The sequence below is a fragment of the Delphinus delphis genome, chromosome 14, assembly GCF_949987515.2.
Source record: "Delphinus delphis chromosome 14, mDelDel1.2, whole genome shotgun sequence".
NCBI classification, from domain to species: domain Eukaryota; kingdom Metazoa; phylum Chordata; class Mammalia; order Artiodactyla; family Delphinidae; genus Delphinus; species Delphinus delphis.
In genome coordinates, this window is record NC_082696.1 from 66,836,798 (window position 1) to 66,858,896 (window position 22,099).

The 22,099-nt window shown below is 38.3% G+C and overlaps 1 protein-coding gene across 3 annotated transcripts in view; it reads left to right on the plus strand.

Moving 5' to 3' along the window:
- Positions 1–761: 761 nt before the first annotated feature.
- The window catches only part of RNGTT (RNA guanylyltransferase and 5'-phosphatase), a 219,260-nt gene continuing 197,922 nt past the window's right edge, over positions 762–22,099 (plus strand). For all 3 annotated transcript variants that reach the window (XM_060030237.1, XM_060030238.1, XM_060030239.1), the window contains exons 1-6: positions 762–1,010; positions 10,110–10,219; positions 11,808–11,911; positions 12,001–12,089; positions 19,589–19,664; positions 20,846–21,086. In XM_060030237.1, coding sequence (XP_059886220.1) covers positions 947–1,010; positions 10,110–10,219; positions 11,808–11,911; positions 12,001–12,089; positions 19,589–19,664; positions 20,846–21,086 — 684 coding nt within the window. In that variant the 5' untranslated portion in view covers positions 762–946. The remainder of the gene's footprint in view (positions 1,011–10,109; positions 10,220–11,807; positions 11,912–12,000; positions 12,090–19,588; positions 19,665–20,845; positions 21,087–22,099) is intronic.

The following is a 22,099-nucleotide window of genomic DNA, read 5'->3' on the forward strand; positions in this document are numbered from 1 at the left end:
TCAACTAGAAGGGAAAGACCGTTTGTTTGGTAAGGCAAGTAACACCGTCAGGTAGTGGTGCTCCACTGGGCAATTCCTGCCTTTGCAAATTACACACTTTAGTTGGTAATTTTGAGACTCCCAAATACGCTATAAAACTTTGCTCCAGAAGTGTACAAACAAAACTCATAAAAAATGTTTTGAGATTAATTTCATATGTTTCATGGATCCCCGGAAGTACTCCCACAAAGAGAAATTCCTCATTCCTGGTGCTCCAATCTCTCGCTCTTAGAATTTCTCTAGCTTGTTCCCCTAATCCACGTCAGGAAGAACTTTCCAAATTCCCAATCAAACGCAGATCCTGCCGGGACATCAAATTTGGCCGAAAAAGGGCTATCAGGTTCTTGAGCTACGACGGCGGTGGAATGGCCCCCTTCGTCAGTAAAACAGATGCCTTTATGGAATCTGCGGACCAGTCTACGTGTGGAAAGAGGATTTGTTTCCTTTCACTCTCTGAGGTTTCCATCGGCAGTCCATGGGAGATGAATACAAGTGCGACTTCTGGTTCCCAATACTACGGCAGCTGCGCATGTGCAAAGCCGCCCTGAGAGCGCTTTGGGTCTGGGCAGGGCGGGGCGGGGCGAGGGAAGACCCGCCCCTCCCATTCGCCTTGGCCTTAACTCCTTCCTATCCGTCCGCCAGCGTCTCTTTCTTCACCTCTGACCTCGGAAAGAAGGGGGTGGGGCTTTTGGGGCGGAAGTAGCGGTGCATTGTGGGCTCGCTTAGAGTTGAGCCTGAATGGAAGTGGCGCGACGGTGCTGACATTACCGGGTCCGGGCTGTTGGGGTTCGGACACCGGCCGGGATTCGGGTACCTCGACCTCGGGAGCAGAGCGGAGCGCGAGGAGGAGGCGGCGGCGGCGGCGCTGCGAGTTGGTGGAGGGGGCGGCTGTGCACGGCCCCAAGACATGGCTCACAACAAGATTCCCCCGCGGTGGCTAAACTGTCCGCGGCGCGGCCAGCCGGTGGCAGGTAACCGGGACGGGGGGTGTTCGAGTCCCCGCGCACCGGCGGGTCCGGGGGTGGGCTGAGTGGGGCGCAGCTTTTCGGTAGTGGTGTTTCAGGACCGAGACGTGCTCGGTCCGATGAAGCTTCGTGGATGAGTGTTTGGGAACCTGGACTGGAGGGAGTGGGGGCACTTCTCACTCTTCAGTAAGGCTAAATATTGCGAACGGGGCGGTAGATAGGAGCTCTGTGTGGCAGGAGCCGAGAACCCAAGAACCCAGTGGGTAATAATACTTTGAAGCTTAGTCAGGAGTTTGTAAACCTTTGAGGGTTCTCGGAAGGGGAAGGGACAAGTGTCGGTTTTGAGAGGAAGGCTAAAGGGAGGGGCAGTTCCCAGCGGTGAAATTCATCCACACTGAGAGTGGAGGTTTTTGTTTTGTTTTTTAAATGATTCTTAATTGAGGACTTTTTCATCTTTGAGTTTGACACAACAGACTTTAAGGTGTACAGTTTGAAAGTGTACAGTTTGATACATTTGGACCACAGGCGCACACACACACCCTGTGAAACACAATTAAGATAGTAAACACAATCATCATCACTCCAGGTTTCCTCCTGCCCTTTGTAATCCCTCCCTCCCTCAGGCAACCAGTGATTTGCTTTCTGTCACTATAGATTTAGTTTGCATTTTGTATAATTTTTAAAATAAATGGAAACACACTCTTTTTGGGGGGGGAGGTCTCTGGCTTCTTTAACTCAGCATTATTTTTTGAGATTTTCACGCTGTGCTTGTACGTATCAATAGCCCATCTCTGTTTACTGCCGAGTAGTATTCCACTGTTATGGGTACACCAGTTTAAATTGGTTTGTCCATTCACTTGTTGATGGTCCTTTGGGTTGTTTCCAGTTTTTGGCTGTTGCATACTAACTTGCTATGAATATTCATGTGCAGTTCTTTGTAGGACATATGCTTTCATTTCCCCTGTGTAAATCTCTAGGAGAGGAATGCATCACATGGTAGGTGTAAGTTTAACCTTTTAAAAAACTGCCAGACTCTTTTCCAAGTCATAACATTTTGCATTCCCGCCATCAATTATGAGAATTCTGTTTGCTCCACATCCTCTCTAACACTTGATTTGATCAGTCTTTTTAATTTTACCCATTCTAATAGGTGCTTAGTACTATCTTACTGTGGTTTGATGTTGAGCATCTTTTCATGTGCTTCCTGGCAATTCACATATCTTCTTTTGCAAAGTGTCCAAATCTTTTGCTGATTTTTAAAATTTGGTTGTTTATTTTATTTTTGAGTTGTTAGTGTTCTTTATGTATTGTAAATACAAATCCTTTGTTGAATATATGCTTTTAAAAGTCTTTTCTCCCATCTGTGGCTTGCCTTTTCATTCTCTTAAAAGTTTCTTTTGAAGAGTTAAAGTTTTAAATTTTAACTAACTCCAACTTAATGCTTTTTCTAGAAGGTGTTTTGAAACAAAATTAAAGGATTTTGTAGTGAGCTATGCATACTTACTAATTATGTACACAGCAATAATATGTCTGCCTAGTTAATTAATTAATTATTTTAAATTTTATTTATTTATTTTTGGCTGCGTTGGGTCTTCGTTGCTGCGCGCGGGCTTTCTCTAGTTGTGGCTAGTGGGGATTATTCTTCTTGCAGTATGCGGGCTTCTCATTGTGGTGGCCTCTCCTGTGGCAGAGCACAGGCTCCAGGTGTGCGGGCTTTAGCAGTTGTGGCACACGGGCCCAACAGTTGCAGCTGCAGGACTCCAGAGCACAGGCTCAGTAGTTGTGGTGAATGGGCCTAGTTGCTCTGCGGCATGTGGGATCCTCCCGGACCAGGGCTCGAACCCGTGTCCCCTGCATTGGCAGGCGGATTCTTAACTACTGCACGACAAGGGAAGTCCCAGCCTAGTTATTTTAGGTTGTTGGAAGAGAAGATTCTCTAGTCATTTTTTAATTCAGGTTTTCTGGTTCTTCTAGTTTGTCAGCTTTTCTTCACATTTTATATAAAATTCTCAGTTAATAAAGCCATATAAATGATGGATAAAAGATAATCTAAAAAAAAAAGATAATCTGAGCAAGCCTTGGGGTGAGGAAATGGTTTTCCTTAACAAAAATGAATAATTTTTTTTACGTTCTAACCATTTTTATATGATTTTCACTTGTGCTTGATAGTCATTGTACTGTCTTCAGATGAATTGATTACAATTCATCTCACTCTTCAGACATTTTGACGTTTTTTCCCTTGACATCTCTAACTTACTGTTGAATCCTTTCTTTTTACATGTGGCCTTTTCTATGGAGTTATGAAGAAACCTCTAAACTTAGATGTCTAGCTTCTTTTTTAACCTGGAGCATGTTTCCTGGATCCTTTCATTAGTTACCTGCTGCACTGATTTGTGAGAAAAACAAAATCATAAAGAAGGTCTTGTCCCAGTGAATATTTTTTATTTGGAATTAGGAAAACAGTTTTAAAATCAGAATTTTAATATAATCTGCAGATGGCAATGACAAATATCAGAATACTGACTTTTTCCTAGATGAATGGGGCAAATGTGGTACTGACTGGGGGCGGACAGCAGCAGATAAGGTGCTAAGCTCCAGGCAGCTTAATACTTCTGTAAGAAATAGAGTTGTGTGCTTTTTTTTTCTCCCTCTCCTGGAGATGAAGGGTCAGGAATAAAAAGTTTTTCCTTTTTTGTTGTATTACAGTATTTTGACCCCCAAAACATAGGCTCTTAATTACTGTGATCAGTGAGTCACTAAGCTCACCTAATCTGAGCAGTTGCGGGCCCTGAACAGAACCCCAGGCCTCCTGACAACCAAACTGAATCTTTACTGGTAATCAATTCTTTGGCTTGGCTTTGTGATCCTTACTAGAAAGTAAGGTGAATACAGCATAAAATTCTTGATAAGTCTTTCTGAATTTCCCTTAAAATTTGATCTCTCTAACATTTCTGTCCTAGAAGTGTTCATGACACATTGTGTATTTTAGATAATGTAGGGTTGGCAGTGTTTTATAGTGGTAGAATAAGAAATGCTAGCTATATTCTTGCAAGCGTTAGAGAAAAATAAGGAATCATTCACATTCTCAGTTTCTACCTGCTATTTTCTTCCTCTTTTTTGTTCTGATTAGAAAAGTAATTTATGCTTATTGTATAATTTCTTTGATATTTTGCATATTTAGGAAAATGTGTTATGACTGCTTAAATTTTCTCATTGTAAACATTAGGAAGAATCTTATTAGTACTAGAAGTTCATAATTTTTCTGAATCAGAAAGAAGACGGTGCTAATTATAAATAGTAATTTGTCCCACGCTGAAGTCACCTTCTCTAATTAAACCAGACTTCTAGTGAGAGAGTGAGTACCTGGAGATAGGGCCAAGCTTTATTTCTGAAGAATTCTTTTTTCCTGCTTCTGAGTGATAGATTTCAGGTGAACACTTTGAAGAAAACAAACTTCTGATTATTCAACATAAAATTGTTTTGTATGTACTATGTATAAAGAACCTCCTGGGAACTAACTGGGGGACTATAAATATGATTCAGTCTTATGATAATAGTGATGACTTTGAAGACATTTTACTTAGCAAATATTTGTATATACTTTGTGCTGGTTTTTGGGACTTGGGAGATGATTAAGATATAGTCCCCCACCTTAAAGAGCACACAATTCTGTGAGTAGCAAACCATCATTTTTAAACACAGTTCTGTTTTAACAAGGTCAATAATGACTCTATTATAGAATATTATGGGATACTAGAGATAATAAACCTTTTTTTCTTTTCTTTTTATTATTATTATTATTATTTTTTTCTCGGAGAGATAATAAACCTTGATGTTAGGGAAGAAGAAGGGGATCAGGAAGGCTTCCCAGAGGGAGGTATATATGAATTAACATGAATAAATAGAAGTTTGCTAGATAGAGTGTGAGTGTTGCTTTTTTGTTTTGTTTTGTTTTGTTTTTTGTGGTACGTGGGCCTCTCACCATTGTGGCCTCTCCCGTTGCGGAGCACAGGCTCTGGATGCGCAGGCTCAGCGGCCATGGCTCATGGGCTCAGCCGCTCCGCGGTATGTGGGATCTTCCCGGACCAGGGCACGAACCCGTGTCCCCTGCATCGGCAGGCGGACTCTCAACCACTGCGCCACCAGGGAAGTCCTGTTTTTTTGTTTTTTTGAAGGTCTTCTGTTGGGATAGGATGATGGTGGAGAGATTTCAGACTGAAAGTGAGGATATGGATGTGAGGGTGGAGAGTATGAGCCAGATCGTATAAGCTTACGGTGTGATAAGGGGTTTTAATATTTATATACTTTCACAGTGCACTGGCAAACCATTGTCATTTCTTAAGCATTGGGGTCAGATGATTTGACTTCAGTTTAAAGAAGCTTACTTTGATTGCGCTGTGTTTAATGAAAGAGACAAGGGTGAAAGTGGGGAGGTTAGTTAGGAACTTGTCATGGTAGTTCAAGTGAAAGATAATGGTGACGGTTTAGAAGTAGAGTTAAAGAGTAGTAGGCTGATTTGAGAGATATTAAAGAGGGAAAATAGACGGGACTTGGTGCTGGATTTAGAATGAGATAAAGAGAGTCAAAACTTAGTCCCAAGTTTCTGCTTATGCAGTGGGATGATTGGTACCATTAGGGCTTATTGAGGGGGAAAGCAGGTTGGAAGAAGTATTAAAATCCTGATTGCTTAAATGCTGGAGAGGGTGTGGAGAAAAGGGAACCCTCTTGCACTGTTGGTGGGAATGTAAATTGATACAGCCACTATGGAGAACAGTATGGAGGTTCCTTAAAAAACTAAAAATAGAACTACCATATGACCCAGCAGTCCCACTATTGGGCATATACCCTGACAAAACCATAATTCAAAAAGAGACATGTTCCACAATGTTCATTGCAGCAGTCTTTACAATAGCCAGGACACGGAAGCAAGCTATGTGTCCATCAGCAGATGAATGGATAAAGAAGATGTGGCCCATATATACAATGGAATGTTACTCAGCCATAAAAAGAAAAAAAATTGAGTTATTTGTAGTAAGGTGGATGGACCTAGAGTCTGTCATACAGAGGGAAGTAAGTCAGAAAGAGAAAAGCAAATACCATATGCTAACAGATATATATGGAATCTAAAAAAAAAAAAAGGTTCTGATGAACTTAGGGGCAGGGCAGCAATAAAGGCGCAGATGTAGAGAATGGACTTGAGGACACGGGGAGGGGGAAGGGCAAGCTGGGACGAAGTGACAGAGCAGCATTGACATATATACACTACCAAATGTAAAATAGCTAGTGGGAAGCAGCTGCATAGCACAGGGAGATCAGCTTGGTGCTTTGTGACTACCAAGACCGGGGGGATCGGGAGGGTGGGAGGGAGCCACAAGAGGGAGGGGATATGGGGGTATATGTATACTAGCTGAATCACTTTGTTATACAGCAGAAACTAACACACCATTGTAAAGCAATTATACTCCAATAAAGATGTTAAAAAAAAAAAAAGATCCTGATTGCTCAGGTAGATATGTTGAGTACACAGTTGGATATATGGTTTGGAATTCAAACAAGTTTGAGTTGGAGATGTACATTTAAGGATCATCAGCATAAAGACAATATTTAAAGACATGGTATTTGATTAGTCAGGGTAAGTAATGCTAGTTTCTCTGACAAACAACTCCCCAAACTCAAGGGTTCCAGTCAACATACTATGTTTATTTCTTGCTCATATCACAATGCATTGTGTTTCATGCAGCTTTCCTGGGCAACTTTTCTCCAAGTGGTGACTCTCTGGGCTCTTCCCATCTTGTGATGCGGTCCTCTTAAACATATGACCTGCAGGGTTGCCATGGAAGGGGAAGAGCAGGAGTGGGTGCTCTTGGGGTGGTGTTATATCTCACTCCTGCCCATATCCCATTGGTCAGAGTCCAGTCATATGACCCTCACCAAATTACAAGAGAAGCTGAGAAATGTAGTCTTCCTGCGTGCCACGAAAGAGGAAAATAAATGGAGTTTGATGAACAGATAGCATTGTTTCTGCCATGGCAGTGGAAAAGACCTTTCAGGCAGAGAATGTAGAAAGAGTAGAAGACAAGGCCCAGGATGGAACCCCCCCTTACCAAAACCTGCCCTTTAGAAGTTGGGTAGGGACTTCCCTGGTGGTCCAGTGGCTAAGACTCCATGCTCCCAGTGCAGGGGCCCCGTGTTTGATCCCTGGTCAGGGAACTAGATCCCACATGCCGCAACTAAGAGTTCGCATGCCACAGCTAAAGATCCCGCATGCCGCAACAAAGATCCTGTGTGCCACAACAAAGATCCTGTGTGCTGCAACTAAAAAAAAAGAAAAAGAAAACAAAAGAAATTGGGTAGAGGGAACAAAGGAGTTGAGAAAGAATGACTAGAAATTGGGGATGGTGTTAGGTGGGTGGTAGAAACTAAAGGAGTATGGTGATATGGAAGCTAAGAGAATTTTTCAAGAAGGAAGGAGTTGCCAGATGTATGAGATGCTGTGAGATGTTAAGATACTAGAAAAGTTGGTAGCAACATGGAAGGGAGGAAGAGTTGATTGATGGTCCTTGTGAGTGCAAAATGGAAAGAATCCAGAGCAGAAGGGAGGGGATTTGCCTTTAATGGGAGTAAGGACAGGGGATGAAAGAGTAAATGGACTCAGATACAGAAAGGTTTATAACTGCAAAGGTGAGGCAAGTTTCTACCTGGTGGTGGAGAGACATTGTTGAATAGCAGTTATTTCCATGGACCCTACGTCCAGATCACCTGGGTTTGGATCACTGTTCTCTCATTTACTAGATGTGTGACAATGGGCAAGTTACTTAATCTCTCTTGCCTCGGTTTCCTCATCTGTAAAATGGGGATAATAACGTTACATATGTTTATGTTAGGAGTAAATGAATAAATCTATGTAAAATGTTTTAAACATTGTTTGGTATGTGTTAGACATATAAAGTTGCTTCTTTCTACTTTTTCTTTTCAGTACGCTATAATACAAAGCCATCAGTTGAGAAGGGGGTAGGGGAGCTTGGTATATTTTATGAATGAGGAAAAGATGTGAAACATAGGATTGCCTTTGAGACTGATGATTATGATTTATATTGTCACCCTTCTGCTGTGCTCTGAGATTTTCTCTAGGAGCCTTGAGCTGTGTAGGTGGAGGCCCAAAGAAATCAATCAGGTCGTTGGGTTTATCGAGGTCTGGCTTTTTCTCAGGAGAGTGTGACTGAGCAGCTGGGGAGGAGCACGGAGGTTAAGGGTATGTAGAGGAAAGAGAATCAGACCTCTGAGACGACAGTGAGAAGGAGAGAGGTCTAGTGGGATGAAACTTCTAATGTACCATTATTATTTATTATGTTCATTGTTTGTGGTTTATCTTTACCTAATAGAATATAGGCTTCATGAGGGCAGGGATTTTTATGTTTGTTTTTTCTTTTCACTTATATAGTCTGTGCACCTAGAACATAATAGGCACTCATTAAATATCTGTTAAATAAACTAAATGAAGCATAATAATCTAGGTGAGATGATGGTAGAAGTGGTGAGAAGTGGTCAGATCCTGGATATATTCTGAAGAGAGATCTGATAGGATTTGCTGATGGATTGGGTGTGGTGTGTGTAAGAAAGGGAGGGGTCAAGGATAACGCCAAAGGTTTTGGCCTGAGCTATTAAAAAAATGGTGTTACCATTTGCTGAGATGGGGAAGACCATGAAAGGAGTTTGAAGATTGAGAGTTCAGATTTGGATATCAAGTCTCAGATGTCTTTTAGACATCAAGTAGAGACTAAGTCAGGTAGGCAGTTTGATATTTGATTCTAGAGTTAAGGGAGAGGTTTGGCCTGGAGATACACTTTGTCCGTCATTAGCACACCTATGGCTTTTTTTTTCTTTTTTTGTGGTACGCGGGCCTCTCACTGCTGTGGCCTGTCCCGTTGCGGAGCACAGGCTCCGGACACGCAGGCTCAGCGGCCATGGCTCACGGGCCCAGCTGCTCCGCGGCATGTGGGATCTTCCCGGACTGGGGCACGAACCCGTGTCCCCTGCATCGGCAGGTGGACTCTCAACCACTGCGCCATCAGGGAAGCCCTACACACCGATGGCTTTTAAAGCTGTGAGACTTGATGAGACACCAAGGTAGTGAATGTAGTTAGAAAGGAGGTGCAAGGACAGAGCCCTGGGACAAAACATAGAGGGGCCAGGGAGATAAAGAGGAGCCAGTAAAGCAGGCTGAGAAGGAGAGGACAGAGAGAGGGGAGGAAAACAGGAGGATGTAGTATCCTGGAAGCCACGTGAAAAAAGCGATTCAAGAGCTCCCTCTTGAATTAAAAAATGATCAATTATTTGAGAACTGAGAGTTGACCATTGGACTTAGCAACATGGAGGTTACTGGTGATCTTGATTGGTTTTGTAGAAACTAAAAATAGAAAAAATGATCTTTTTATGAATTTTGTTTAAAGCCTCTGGACAGATGTTAAGACTTCACTTAGATATTGTTTTAGGTAGATATTTATTCTTACTGATTTTATAATATAAATCAGCTAAAATAGGTGATTTTAAAAGATGACTTCCCCTGTGTTTATACGGTGATTCAGGAAAAAAAAAGGCCAAAAGTCAGTCAGTTTTGCTGAAATTAGAATCACTGATACATTTGGAGTGTGATTTTTGGTTAGTATGCTCCTCAGCATGATCCTTCTCCTGAGATGTAGGATAAGCTTATAAGATGGAGAAAGTTCCAATTTCATATTAAAAGAGTATGATAGGAATTTCAAAGAATTGATTTAATTTACTTCATTATCAGTTTTCTAGTTTTTTTAAGGCAATAACTTTTAAATGTAGTGGTTTAGAACTTAGTCTTTGTGGAAGTTCCATTCACTGGTAATTTTTTCTTTTGCTATTATATTTGATTATCAATATCTAGAATTTATGTTGTCTTAAAAAGTTCCAAGGAGTGCCTTTTGAAAATATAGTGTAGGTTGAGAGTATTTCATGAATACTCTTTTAAATTCCATTTAAAACATTGTTAGAAAGTGATTTTGAGAATTGCTAATTATAGAGTTTTAACCTGGAACATTTTCAGTATTGAAAATTATTACCTATCTTCATGTTATTTAGGAAGATTTTTACCTCTGAAGACAATGTTAGGACCAAGATATGACAGTCAAGTTGCTGAAGAAAATCGGTTCCATCCCAGTATGCTTTCAAATTATCTGAAGAGTCTGAAGGTAAGAAACAAAACATTTTTTTTTTTTTTTTGCGGTACGCGGGCCTCTCACTGTTGTGGCCTCTCCCGTTGCGGAGCACAGGCTCCGGATGCACAGGCTCAGCGGCCATAGCTCACGGGCCCAGCTGCTCCACAGCATGTGGGATCTTCCCGGACTGGGGTACGAACCCGTGTCCACTGCATTGGCAGGTGGACTCTCAACCACTGCGCCGCCGGGGAAGCCCGAAACAAAACATTTTTGATATTGATTTAACATACTTTATCCCTTTCTTGTTCTACAGGTGGCTTTTTATTTTTTTAAAATTTATTTATTTATTTATTTATTTTGGGATGAATTGGGTCTTTGTTGCTGTGCGTGGGCTTTCTCTAGCTGTGGCAAGCGGGGGCTACTCTTTGTTGTGGTACGTGGGCTTCTCATTGCAGTGGCTTCTCTTGTTGCGGAGCACAGGCTCTAGGCACGCGGCCTTCAGTAGTTGTGGCATACGGGCTCAGTAGTTGTGGCTTGCAGGCTCTAGAGCGCAGGCTCAGTAGTTGTGGCGCATGGGCTTAGTTGCTCCGCGGCATGTGGGATCTTCCCGGACCAGGGCTCGAACCCGTGTCCCCTGCATCGGCAGGCAGACTCTCAACCACTGCGCCACGAGGGAAGCCCGGAGTTGAATTCTTATGTAGACCAGTCTCCTTTAGGCAAACGCAACAATAGGTACTCAATAAAAGCAGTAACAACAAAAGAGAGAAAAATAACAGTTTAAAAAGTACAGGTTGTTTCTCTTGCCATTCTTCTCAGAGAGTATATACTTCAGAATGAGGTGGAAGATGTTTGGATTAACTGTTCTTTTACTTGGCTCAGTTCCAGTGTGCATATATTTCAAGGCTGAATATGATTCTGGTTGTTCAAGATTTTTCAAACCTGTGGCCCCCTAACACAAGCCAACTACTTCAGTTACTGCTCAACAGAAGAAATAATGATTTTTGTTCCAATACAGGAAGAAAAACTGGCTGAGGAATGGGAGTAAGTCTTCAATGAGATGCACAAATACGGCCATGTGTACTATTCTTTATTGATTATTTAAGGGATTTACAAGGGAATTTTGACTGTACACACTTTTTGCCCTGTGTACTCACTTGAGAATTTAACTGCCTAACATGTGCTGTAGTAATGACTGCTCGGAGTGCTGGGTTATTGTGTGCCTGGAGCTTTGGTTGGGGTGTGTTTCAGATAGATGATATCCCTGTTCTGGCTTCTTGTCTAGTAAATCATAGGTGGAGTGACAGATGCAGAAAACTACATCAGTGTTTGCTTTTTTAGGTACACTTTTGTAATGTTGAAGTGGAGTCTGTTTTGCTTATGTTCTTGTTTCATCATTAGTTTGGGGGTTAATTTATTTTATTTAGTGCTTAAGTTCTATGTCTTGAATAAGACTTGGATAAGTGATACTTTCATTGTTATTAGTTCATTGGCAGAGTGAACCTAAAATCTCCCTTAGTGTAGTTGAATGAACTGGCCTGGAATACTGCCATTTAGTCAGTTCGATTCGGTACAAATTCAGTTACCAGTAAATCTGTCCTTTTTTCTTTCATTCTTTTTTAAGGTTAAAATGGGCTTGTTGGTGGACCTGACAAATACTTCAAGATTCTATGACAGAAATGACATAGAAAAAGAAGGAATCAAATATATAAAACTTCAGTGTAAAGGGTAAGTCATGTATTAAGATTCCTTAATATTTAAACCTTCTGCTGAAATTTGTAACCTCTTCTTAAAAAAAAATGTTTTTGTATTACTAGACATGGCGAATGCCCTACAACGGAGAATACCGAGACATTTATTCGTCTGTGTGAGCGGTTTAATGAAAGAAACCCGCCTGAACTTATAGGTATGTTTGGCTTCACTTTACCAATGTTGAATATTTTCTTTGTGATTGGGTTTCCATTTTCTTTTTTACAAGTGAATTGATATGGAAGTTTTTTTTTCTTTTTTAAATCATCACCAAGAAGCATTTACTAAAGTAGTAGACTAACTTTTTTTTTTTTTTTGCGGTACCCAGGCCTCCCACTGCTGCGGCCTCTCCTGTTGTGGAGCACAGGCTCCGGACGCGCAGGCTCAGCGGCCATGGCTCATGGGCCTAGCCGCTCCGCGGCATGTTGGATCTTCCCAGACCGGGGCACGAACCCGTGTCCCCTGCATCAGCAGGCGGACTCTCAATCACTGTGCCACCAGGGAAGCCCAATTTCCAATTTTTAATGTAATTCCAAGCAAAATCCCAATGAGACTTTGGAAAAATTACTATGAAGTTAATTTCTATTTGTTAAGTCCACTGCCTCCATTAAGTCAGTATTTATTGAGTACAGAAAACAATTGTTTGGCAAATCAAACAGGTGAAATTATGGGCAAGAAAATTTTGAAAGATAAAAAGTATCAAGGGGATTTTCCTTACCAGTTATCCAAGCGTATGGTAAAGTAATGGAAACTACAGTGGTTTCCTAGTGGTAGAGATGTTTTTCACATCAGAGAGGGAAGGTGTGATTATTCAACAGATGGTTATGAGACAATTAGCCGACTGTATAATAAAATATATTTTAGATGGATCAAATATTTTTGAAAGGACCCATAATAATATAGGAGAAATATAGGTCAGTACTTATTTAACTCTGAGGTAAGAAAGGGTATTCCAAGTTTATCGTCAAAGGCAGAATCCATAAACAGGTATTTTTTAAGCCGTATTCCTGGACCGCCTGCGTCGGAATCACCTGAGGATGTTTATTAGAAGTGCATGCTTTAGGGCCCCGTACTGGACTTGTATGATCAAAACCTCTGGGAATGAAGCCTAGGGATCTAATTGTTTTTAAAACAAGGGTCTTAGGTGATTTTTATGTACACTTAAATTTGAAAACTGCTGTCAAAATTAAAATATCTATTCATGGTAATAGTAACAGCTGGGATTAATGAATGCTTATTATTTGCCTGGCAGACTTGGTGGGAAACTCTGAATGAATGAATGAATGAATGAATGAATGTAATCCTCATAACAACTCTGTAATATGTGGTAGTATCCATATTTTACAGATAAGAAAACTGAATATCAGAGAAATTAAGTATAGTTTTTCCATGGTAACACATCTGATAAGTGGTTAAGCCAGGTTTGTAATCCGGTTTCTTACTTCAAAGTCCAAATCTCTAATTACTTGCTACACTGGTTTCTAGAGTGACCACATAAAAATGAAAAATAAATTCTGTATTATAAAACACAACAGAAACAGAGCAAAAAGATATTTGACTAATTGGGAGCAATATTTGAAGCATATATGACAGATAAAAGTTAATATTCTTATATACAAAAAGAGTTTATAATCCAACAGGCAAAAGAGGCATTTCTCCATAGAAAAATATGGAAAACAATGAAAATGAAATTTATAAGAAATGAATTACAAATAGCCAAGAAACATGAAAAAAATTTTCATTCTTACTTGTTAACAAGAGATACAAATTAAAATATATGTTGTTACCTTTCCCCATCAAATTGGCAAAGATTAAAAAAGAATCATAATGTCAAGCTTTGGATAAAGTGGATGTACTTATACATTATTAATTTGAGTGTTAATTGGTATGCCCTCTCTGGAGGGCCAATTTGGTGATATTTGTCAAGATTCTTAAAAGTGTTCACACTCTTTGACTTGTCAAGGCCACATTTAAGAATTTATTTAAAGGAAGTAGTCAGAGATGGACATAAAGATTTATGAGAAAGAAATTTAATCACATCTTCATTTGTAATTAAAAAACTGGAAACAGCTTAAACCTCTGATAGAAGCAGATCATTTATATTGTACAGTATGCAATTTATTTAATAGAAGAACAATAATATGGGACTATATGACATGGTATTGTGATATGTATATATATTTACACATTCACATGAATATATGTAACAAATACACACATATTTAGGATACAACCAGAACATAAACAGCTTAAAATAACATTGAGACCTTTATTTGAACAATTAAAAACAACTTTTTTCATCCGAGAGAAGCCATTATAGGGGTAAAGAAGAAGAATTCAAGAAGAACTTCAAGAACACTTAACATCTGGAATCAGATATCCTGATTTCAGGAAGATTAATCCTCCCAAGTCAACCCTTGTTATAAATTGTCCGGTTGTATTCTTAGAAGAACTGATGGGGAAATTTTCTAAATTGAGTGTTTTATGGGTTATTAAAAAAAATTATAGAACTGTGCTACAATATATGTTAATATATATTATTTGTTTTATATCACTGGTAGGGGTTCTATTCATGAGGATTGAAGTGGAAGCATTTGCCTGTCCAGTTTTGGAGCATTGTAGTGGCAATTATTTATTGTAATATTCTGAAGACAACAACAGAAACTGGTCTTAGAGCTGGTTGCTGGTAACACCTTTTCAAACAAAAAGAATAAAGAATCAAGTTTGTGTTCTTAGGATCAGAAAATATTGGTCTGCTTTTACAATATTTTAGTTGTGTTAGTATCAGAGATGGAATTTTCATCAGCCTTGCACACATTTTTGCTGAAGCATACTTGTGATCAACAGTAGACATTTGTGACATGACAAAAGTTAGACTCAGATTTATTTTCAAAGCTACTCTTTTTTTTAAATCATCATTTTACTGTCAGTTCATGCAGTTAGCCTGGTTGTGGGATAATACTGTAGACTTAGTGGAAATGAAAAGTTCTTGAAACACAGAAGCCTCAGACGTTTTCTGATGTTTAGGAAGAACTACAGCTTCGTAATCCCTTATCTGAAACCCGTGGGGGTCATATGTTTCCAATTCTTACCATATGTTACCTCCCCTGGAGATAGTACCTCCTAATTTTTCTTTATTGTAGAAATTTTCAGTCATACCAAAAATAGGGAGAATAGTGAAATGACACCTCATGTATCCATCATTCAGCTTCAATAATTATCATTTTGCTGTTTTTTTTTTTTTTCATTTTTCCTCTCCTCCCCCTAACAGATTTTTTTCTGAGTATTTTAAATTAGATCACAGGTACCATGTCATTTCACTTAAAGTGTTTCAGTATGCATCTCTAACTGATAAGGATTTTTGGTTTTTATATAATCACCATGCAATTGTACCAAACAGAATAATGAGAAATTCCTTAAGGTCATTAAAGCCTAGTCCATTTTCAGGTTTCCTCAATTATAGAAAAAATGCCTTTTTAAGTTAGATTTTCAAACCAGTTTCCAATAGTGTCCACATGTTGCATTTTGTTGTTATGTCTCTTAAATCTCTCTGATTCACTCTCTTTTTTAATGCTATCAGTTTGCTGGAGAAACCACATCATTTGTCCTATAAAATATTCCATTATCTGGGTCTACCTGAGTGCTTCCTCATAGTATTAGTTAACTTTTTCCTTTGTCTTCTGTATGTCCTGTAAACTGGTAGTTAAATCGAGAGGTGTACTTATATATTTTGGCAAGCATACTTCATAGTTGGCGTTGTATGGTTCCTTTCACACCACATCAGGAAGCACATAATGTCTGATGGTCCTGCTTTTAGGGGTACGAAGATGATTAAGTGGGTTCTGGTGGCACCATCTTGTTTCCTCTGTTACAGACTTTTTCATCTGTCTTTTACCTAATGATTTTATCATCCATTGATGGTTGCTGCCTTCATCCAGTATTTCATTAGGGGTTGGAAAACAGTGATTGTTTTCTGATTCTCTCTCATTTCTTCATGGATTAGCTGGAATTCTTCTTTAGTAAAGAACTATTCTCAACAATTTGGTTATCCTGAAATGCAGTTTGTAATGGAAAGGCAAGTTAAGTGTCTGATTCTCTTATTTCTTAATTTCCAGAATAATGAATTGGTATCTTACCAATCTCCAGTGGTGACTGATTACTTTCTTTTCTTGGAGTATCTGTATGAACTCATGAATTTTTATATAGTTGATGTATTTAAATCAGTTGCAGTCAATATTTATTCTTATGCCCAAATTGCTCCATCCTAGGTCAATGGGAGCCCCTTCAAGTTGATTTCTGTATCCTTTTGATAGTACCCTATCAGTCTTTTTTAGAGCTTTTTTGAAATTATAATTACAAGTAAGAGATTATGGGGCTATAGTGCATTTGTTTGCATGTACAGAAATAACTTGAGGATAAGAATTTTGTGGACTGGAGAAATAGAAAAGTCTGTTTTGTGTTAAAAGAGAAATGGCTGATTTCTTGGTAAATGGTGGACTACATATAATCGATGTGTAGCTTAACTAATGCCTCTAATTACTTTAGGTGTTTCTAATTATAAATACATGGGCCAGATTTGTGAATATATATTTTCCTGAGTAGCACACGTGTATTTTGGTAAAAAACATTTCTCTTGATTAAATAAAAATATTTATAATAACTTGGCACATAATAAGTTCTTCTTTTAAATTAGTTGATTGATTTATTTTTGGCTGCATTGGGTCTTTGTTGCTGCGCGTGGGCTTTCTCTAATTGCGGAGAGCAGGGGCGACTCTTCTTTGCAGTGTGCAGGCTTCTCATTGCAGTGGCTTGTCTTGTTGTGGAACATGGGCTTTAGGTGTGTGGGCTTCAGTAGTTGTGGCTTGCGGGCTTAGTAGTTGTGGCCCATTGTATATTCTTGCCTCCTTTATCAAAGATCAGGTGACCATATGGGCATGGGTTTATCCTTGGGTTTTCTTTCCTGATCCATTGATCTATATTTCTGTTTTTGTGCCAGTACCATACTGTCTTGATTACTGTAGCTTTGTAGTATAGTCTGAAGTCAGAGAACCTGATTCCTCCAGCTCTGTTTTACTTTCTCAAGATTGCTTTGGCTATTCAGGGTCTTTTGTGTTTCCATACAAATTGTGAAATTTTTTGTTCTAGTTCTGTGAAAAATGCCATTGGTAGTTTGAGAGGGATTGCATTGAATCTGTAGATTGCTTTGGATCATATAGTCATTTTCACAGTGTTGATTCTTCCAATCCAAAAACATGGTATCTCTCTCCATTTCTCTGTATCCTTTTTAATTTCTTTCATCAGTGTCTTATAGTTTTCTGAATACAGGTCTTTTGTCTCCTTAGGTAGGTTTATTCCTAGGTATTCTTTTTGTTGCAATGGTAAATGGGAGTGTTTCCTTAATTTCTCTTTCAGATTTTTCATTGTTAGTGTATAGGAATGCAAGTGATTTCTGTGCATTAATTTTGTATCCTTCTACTTTACCAAATTCATTGATTAGCTCTAGTAGTTTTTTGGTAGCATCTTTAGGATTCTCTGTGTATTACAGTATCATGTCATCTGCAAACAGTGACAGCTTTACTTCTTATTTTCCAATTTGAATTCCTTTGATTTCTTTTACTTCTCTGATTGCTGTGGCTAAAACTTCCAAAACTATGTTGAATAATGAGCACTGGTACTTTCTTAAATTGCATATCATGGCATGACTTAATCACTTAATTGGCAATTATTCTTACATTTCCTATTCATAAAAATATTTAGTTAATCTTGCTAGAGTAAAAATTAGATGCAAAAATAGTAGTGGTGTAGATGAGAAACATTTTTAGAGTATTTGTTGCTTAAATTGGTCTCAAATATAAAGTAGAAAGGAAATTTACATGTTGGGTTAAGATTTATGTTGAATAAAAATGTCTATTTACAGCTGACATCTTTGTGTAACTTTTGAGGCACGTTTCTTAACAAAGCACTGGAGATGATGAACTTATAGAGTTTCATGATTATAGCAATTATCTCTAAGGGGTAGCTTTTTCTGTTCAAGGCTGATCTCTTTATTTTTTATCTCTTTTCAGAAACTTCATTTCAGTTATATCATTGTTCTCTATTTCAGTCTCTGTGATTTAACCAGGTCCTTTTCAGCCTGTAAATATACCCAAGCCTCTTATATTAAAATATTACCCCTCCCTCCAAAAAACCCCCACACCTTTCTGTTTTATATTCCCCTTCTCCTTCCCAGTCAACTTTCCAAAAGATTGATACTTGAATCCATTTATTTTCATTCACATCACTGCGATCTGGAGTCCTCCCTCTGCAGTCTTAAACAAATAGTGACTTTCAGTTCTAATCATTTTGTGACATTTACACAGTTGAACACTCCTGTCTTGGAACGTCCTCTTTTCCTGGTGAACATGACCCAGTGTTCATGCACTCTTTGTTTTCTCGACCCCATGATTGTTCATTCTTAGTCGTTTTTTATGCCCTTCCATCCGCCAACTTATTCTTGAAAGGTTAGTTTTCCTCAGATTCCATCCTTAATTATCTTCTCTTGTTCTGTTGATACTTACCCATTCTCAGTGATTTTGCCCACACCACAGACTGCTTCTGTAGTGACTATATGCTGATTATTCTTGAATCCACAACTCCAGCTAGATCTCTCTGTGAAGCTCTTTACCCTTATTTCCAAATATTTGTAAGTCTCATAAGAACCTTAAACTCAGCATGTCCAGCTGTACTCATTGCCTTGCCCGAAAGACTGATGTAAACTCCTGTACTTCCTTACCTGGTAAAGGGGGCCATTGCCCAAATAGTCACCCAAGTCAGAAATCAAACTCTCAGTGTTGACAGTTATTCACCCCTCAGATTGCACATTCTACCTTAAATGTTTCTTCCATAAATTACTGGGATGGCTTCCTTACTAGTTTTCTTGCTTCGTTGATGCTCCGTCTCTACTTTACGTTGAGCTGCCATTGAAGTGGGTTCTCTACAGCGTGATCATTTAATAATGTACACCAAGCTTTTTTTTATTACTTTTCAAAGTAGTTAAAATGACTTGAAAATGCAGTCAGTTTTAGAATTTATGAAACTCATTTGCAGCTTTTCAGAATATGGAGACAGGACCACACTGATCTTGAATATGTCCTGAAAAAAAGCTTAACAAAAATAAATGTCTTTTTCTCAGCAGGTTTTTCTTCTAAAAGTTCATTTTGGAAGATTACAAGCTAATGTAAAGATACAGTCAGTTGGTTTCTAGAGAACTTTGTTTTTATTGTACCGTGTATCCATCAGTTTGTTATTTTCCGTATCTAGTGAAGTGTCTCGCGTGCATGTGTGTGTGCGTGCGCCTATGTTCTTTAGAGTTGTGTGTTTGATGAAATACCTCCTTATTTAAAATGCTTGGAATCTTTTAGTTTTAAAATAAAACTTTAGACCTTAGAAACAGTTGTAACTAATAAATCAGTATATGTTATATTTAAACTTATAGCTAGTGCTATAAGTTATTTTCTAAGCAATTTAAGCTGACAGGTTTAATAGTTATAAAAGAAGGCCAAGCTTTAAAAATGTATTTTATAAAATGATTGAAATGTTTTGATTGCAGGTTGGGGTTTTAAAGTAAAACGTAGCCTCTGAAGTGATTTATTAAATCAAAATTGTTTTATTTTTTAGGTGTTCATTGTACCCATGGTTTCAATCGCACTGGTTTCCTCATATGTGCCTTCTTGGTGGAGAAAATGGATTGGAGGTATTTGTTTCTTGTTATAATGACATATTTAGTAATTGATAAAAATTTTTTATTGCTTTTTCAGTTATAGCATTTTATATTGCCAGGTTTTTGGTGAAGTCATGAGTAATATGATTGACTCAATTGGTTCTCATTTTAGATTTGGTTAATCTTTCGAGCACCATTCATTACCTGGTGTTTTCTACTAAGTAGCACTTTTGAGTGCTTATGGATCCCATATACCATGCATTTTCTTTTCCAGATTTTTTTTCACATCTTACAGAATTATCAGAGACAAGTTCTCCCAATATTTTGTGTATGTTTTCACCTTGGAGGTTACTATTGTTTTTCTTTTCATTTTTAATAGTACCTTTTAAAAATACCTATTGAGTACTAGGAAAAACTTAAATGCTATACAGAAAAGGTATTTTGGGGGACAGAGTTATTCTGTTTAAACCAATAAGCATGTCTTTCTGAGCAGCTGTTATTTGTAAAGTGTCTTTTTAGATTCTGAGAGATTAGAGAATGGGATATTACTAACTGAATTTCCTCATTTACTTTGAAGGTCTTTACTTTTGTTTACAAAGCCTTTCACGCAGTAGATCCTTCTCTGAATATAATCAGCTGAAGTACACATGTGATTGTATGTTTTCCTGTTCATTCATCCTTGGGGGTTCTCTACTGCATGCACTTCTAGCCCTGCCTTTCTGGCCTTTCAGATGCTCTATACAGTAATGCTACACGATACAGACTCCTATGTCAGACTCAGCCTATGCTTAGCCTCTCTCTGATGACCTGTACTCTTAATGCCTGGGTGTGTTGAAAGTTCCTGAAGAACCAGCATGCTTTTACTCTCTTTTCATATTGCTATTCACATTTCTTTGATGTTTTCGCTGAGAGTCAGACCTCAAACTTCAAGGGTTTACTTAAATTCCTTACAGACTGTACCCAGTATCGTCTATACACTCATTGCGGTTTACCTCTAGAGTTTTGGAAATTCCCATGTACTTATGTTAAAAATGTTTCAGAATGAATTTGTCTCTTAATAGATTGAATGCCTTGAGCGTGGGGACTGTGATTTGTCCATTTTAGAAAACCTCTATTATGCTTTGTATAATTGCCTTAAATGTAACAAGTGAATTTTGATAAATCTGCATAAATGGAGAGTAGTGAGGAAATTGCATGATGTTTATTTTCCATAGTATTGAAGCAGCAGTTGCTACTTTTGCTCAAGCCAGACCACCAGGAATTTATAAGGGTGATTATTTGAAAGAACTTTTTCGTCGCTATGGTGATATAGAGGAAGCACCACCCCCACCTCTATTGCCAGATTGGTGTTTTGAGGATGATGAAGACGAAGATGAGGACGAGGATGGAAAAAAGGAATCAGAACCTGGGTCAAGTGCCTCCTTTGGCAAAAGGAGAAAAGAACGTTTAAAACTGGTAATGTTTAAAAATACTATTATAGTCTTTACCTTTTCTTCTACAGCTTCATTGAGACTTATGCAAATGGAATGTTAACTATGTTTGTTTAGCTAGATTTGTTAGATTATTTCATTCTGGTTATTTCCAAAGACTCTTGATAGCCATGGATCTTTGCCTTTTCTACAAGAAAAGTTTCAGTTATATAAATTCATCCTGTTTTTGTTTCTTAGGTAAACCAAAGAACTCTTAGATGTTAGATTGAGAATTTATTGTTTCTTTGCAAACTGTTGTGAGATTCTAACTAAATATGGAGTGAAAATTTTTACTGATGCTTTACAAAATTGTCCCATAGTTAAAATAACTTTGCATATGAATTCTGCTCCTTTCCATGGGTGGTGTTTTCATATTTTTCTGTAAAGTTGAACTCAGAAGATTCTTATTTATTCTATAGCCAACTCCTGTTAATCTTCTAGAAATAAAAGGCCTAAGAAAAAACATTAGGCATTACCTTCTTTTCTCAGGAGGACAGGAGAGATGTTGAGAAGAAGATTGCTGGTTGTACTTGTACATACACAAGTAGATGGTGTAGGCCAAAGGGTAAAATCAGGGAAAGTGTGGCGGTAATTAATTGTTCATAAAGGTAATAATTAAGGTGTGTGAGATATCATGGTTGAGCAGTAAATCCCACAACTCATTTATTAGTATGCATTGACTGACAGGCAAGGAAGAAAATTCCTTGTTTTATGTAAATAATAAAATACAGTTATTTAGGGCTTAAAAAAAAGTCTCTTGTTCGAAAAACATTGTTTTAATATGTATTTACACATTTCAAACTTCAAGACTCAGCGGCTACTGAAAGTGTAAATTGTTTTGAAGCATAGAAATAATTTCAAAAATAACTTAGTTTTTTACTCTAACTCATTTTCTGGACTTAGATATCTGAAATTACTGAATCACATACCTAGAAAAATAAGAATCACATTCTAAAGAAAGTCTAATAGCATAATATGACATATAGATGGTTACCCTCT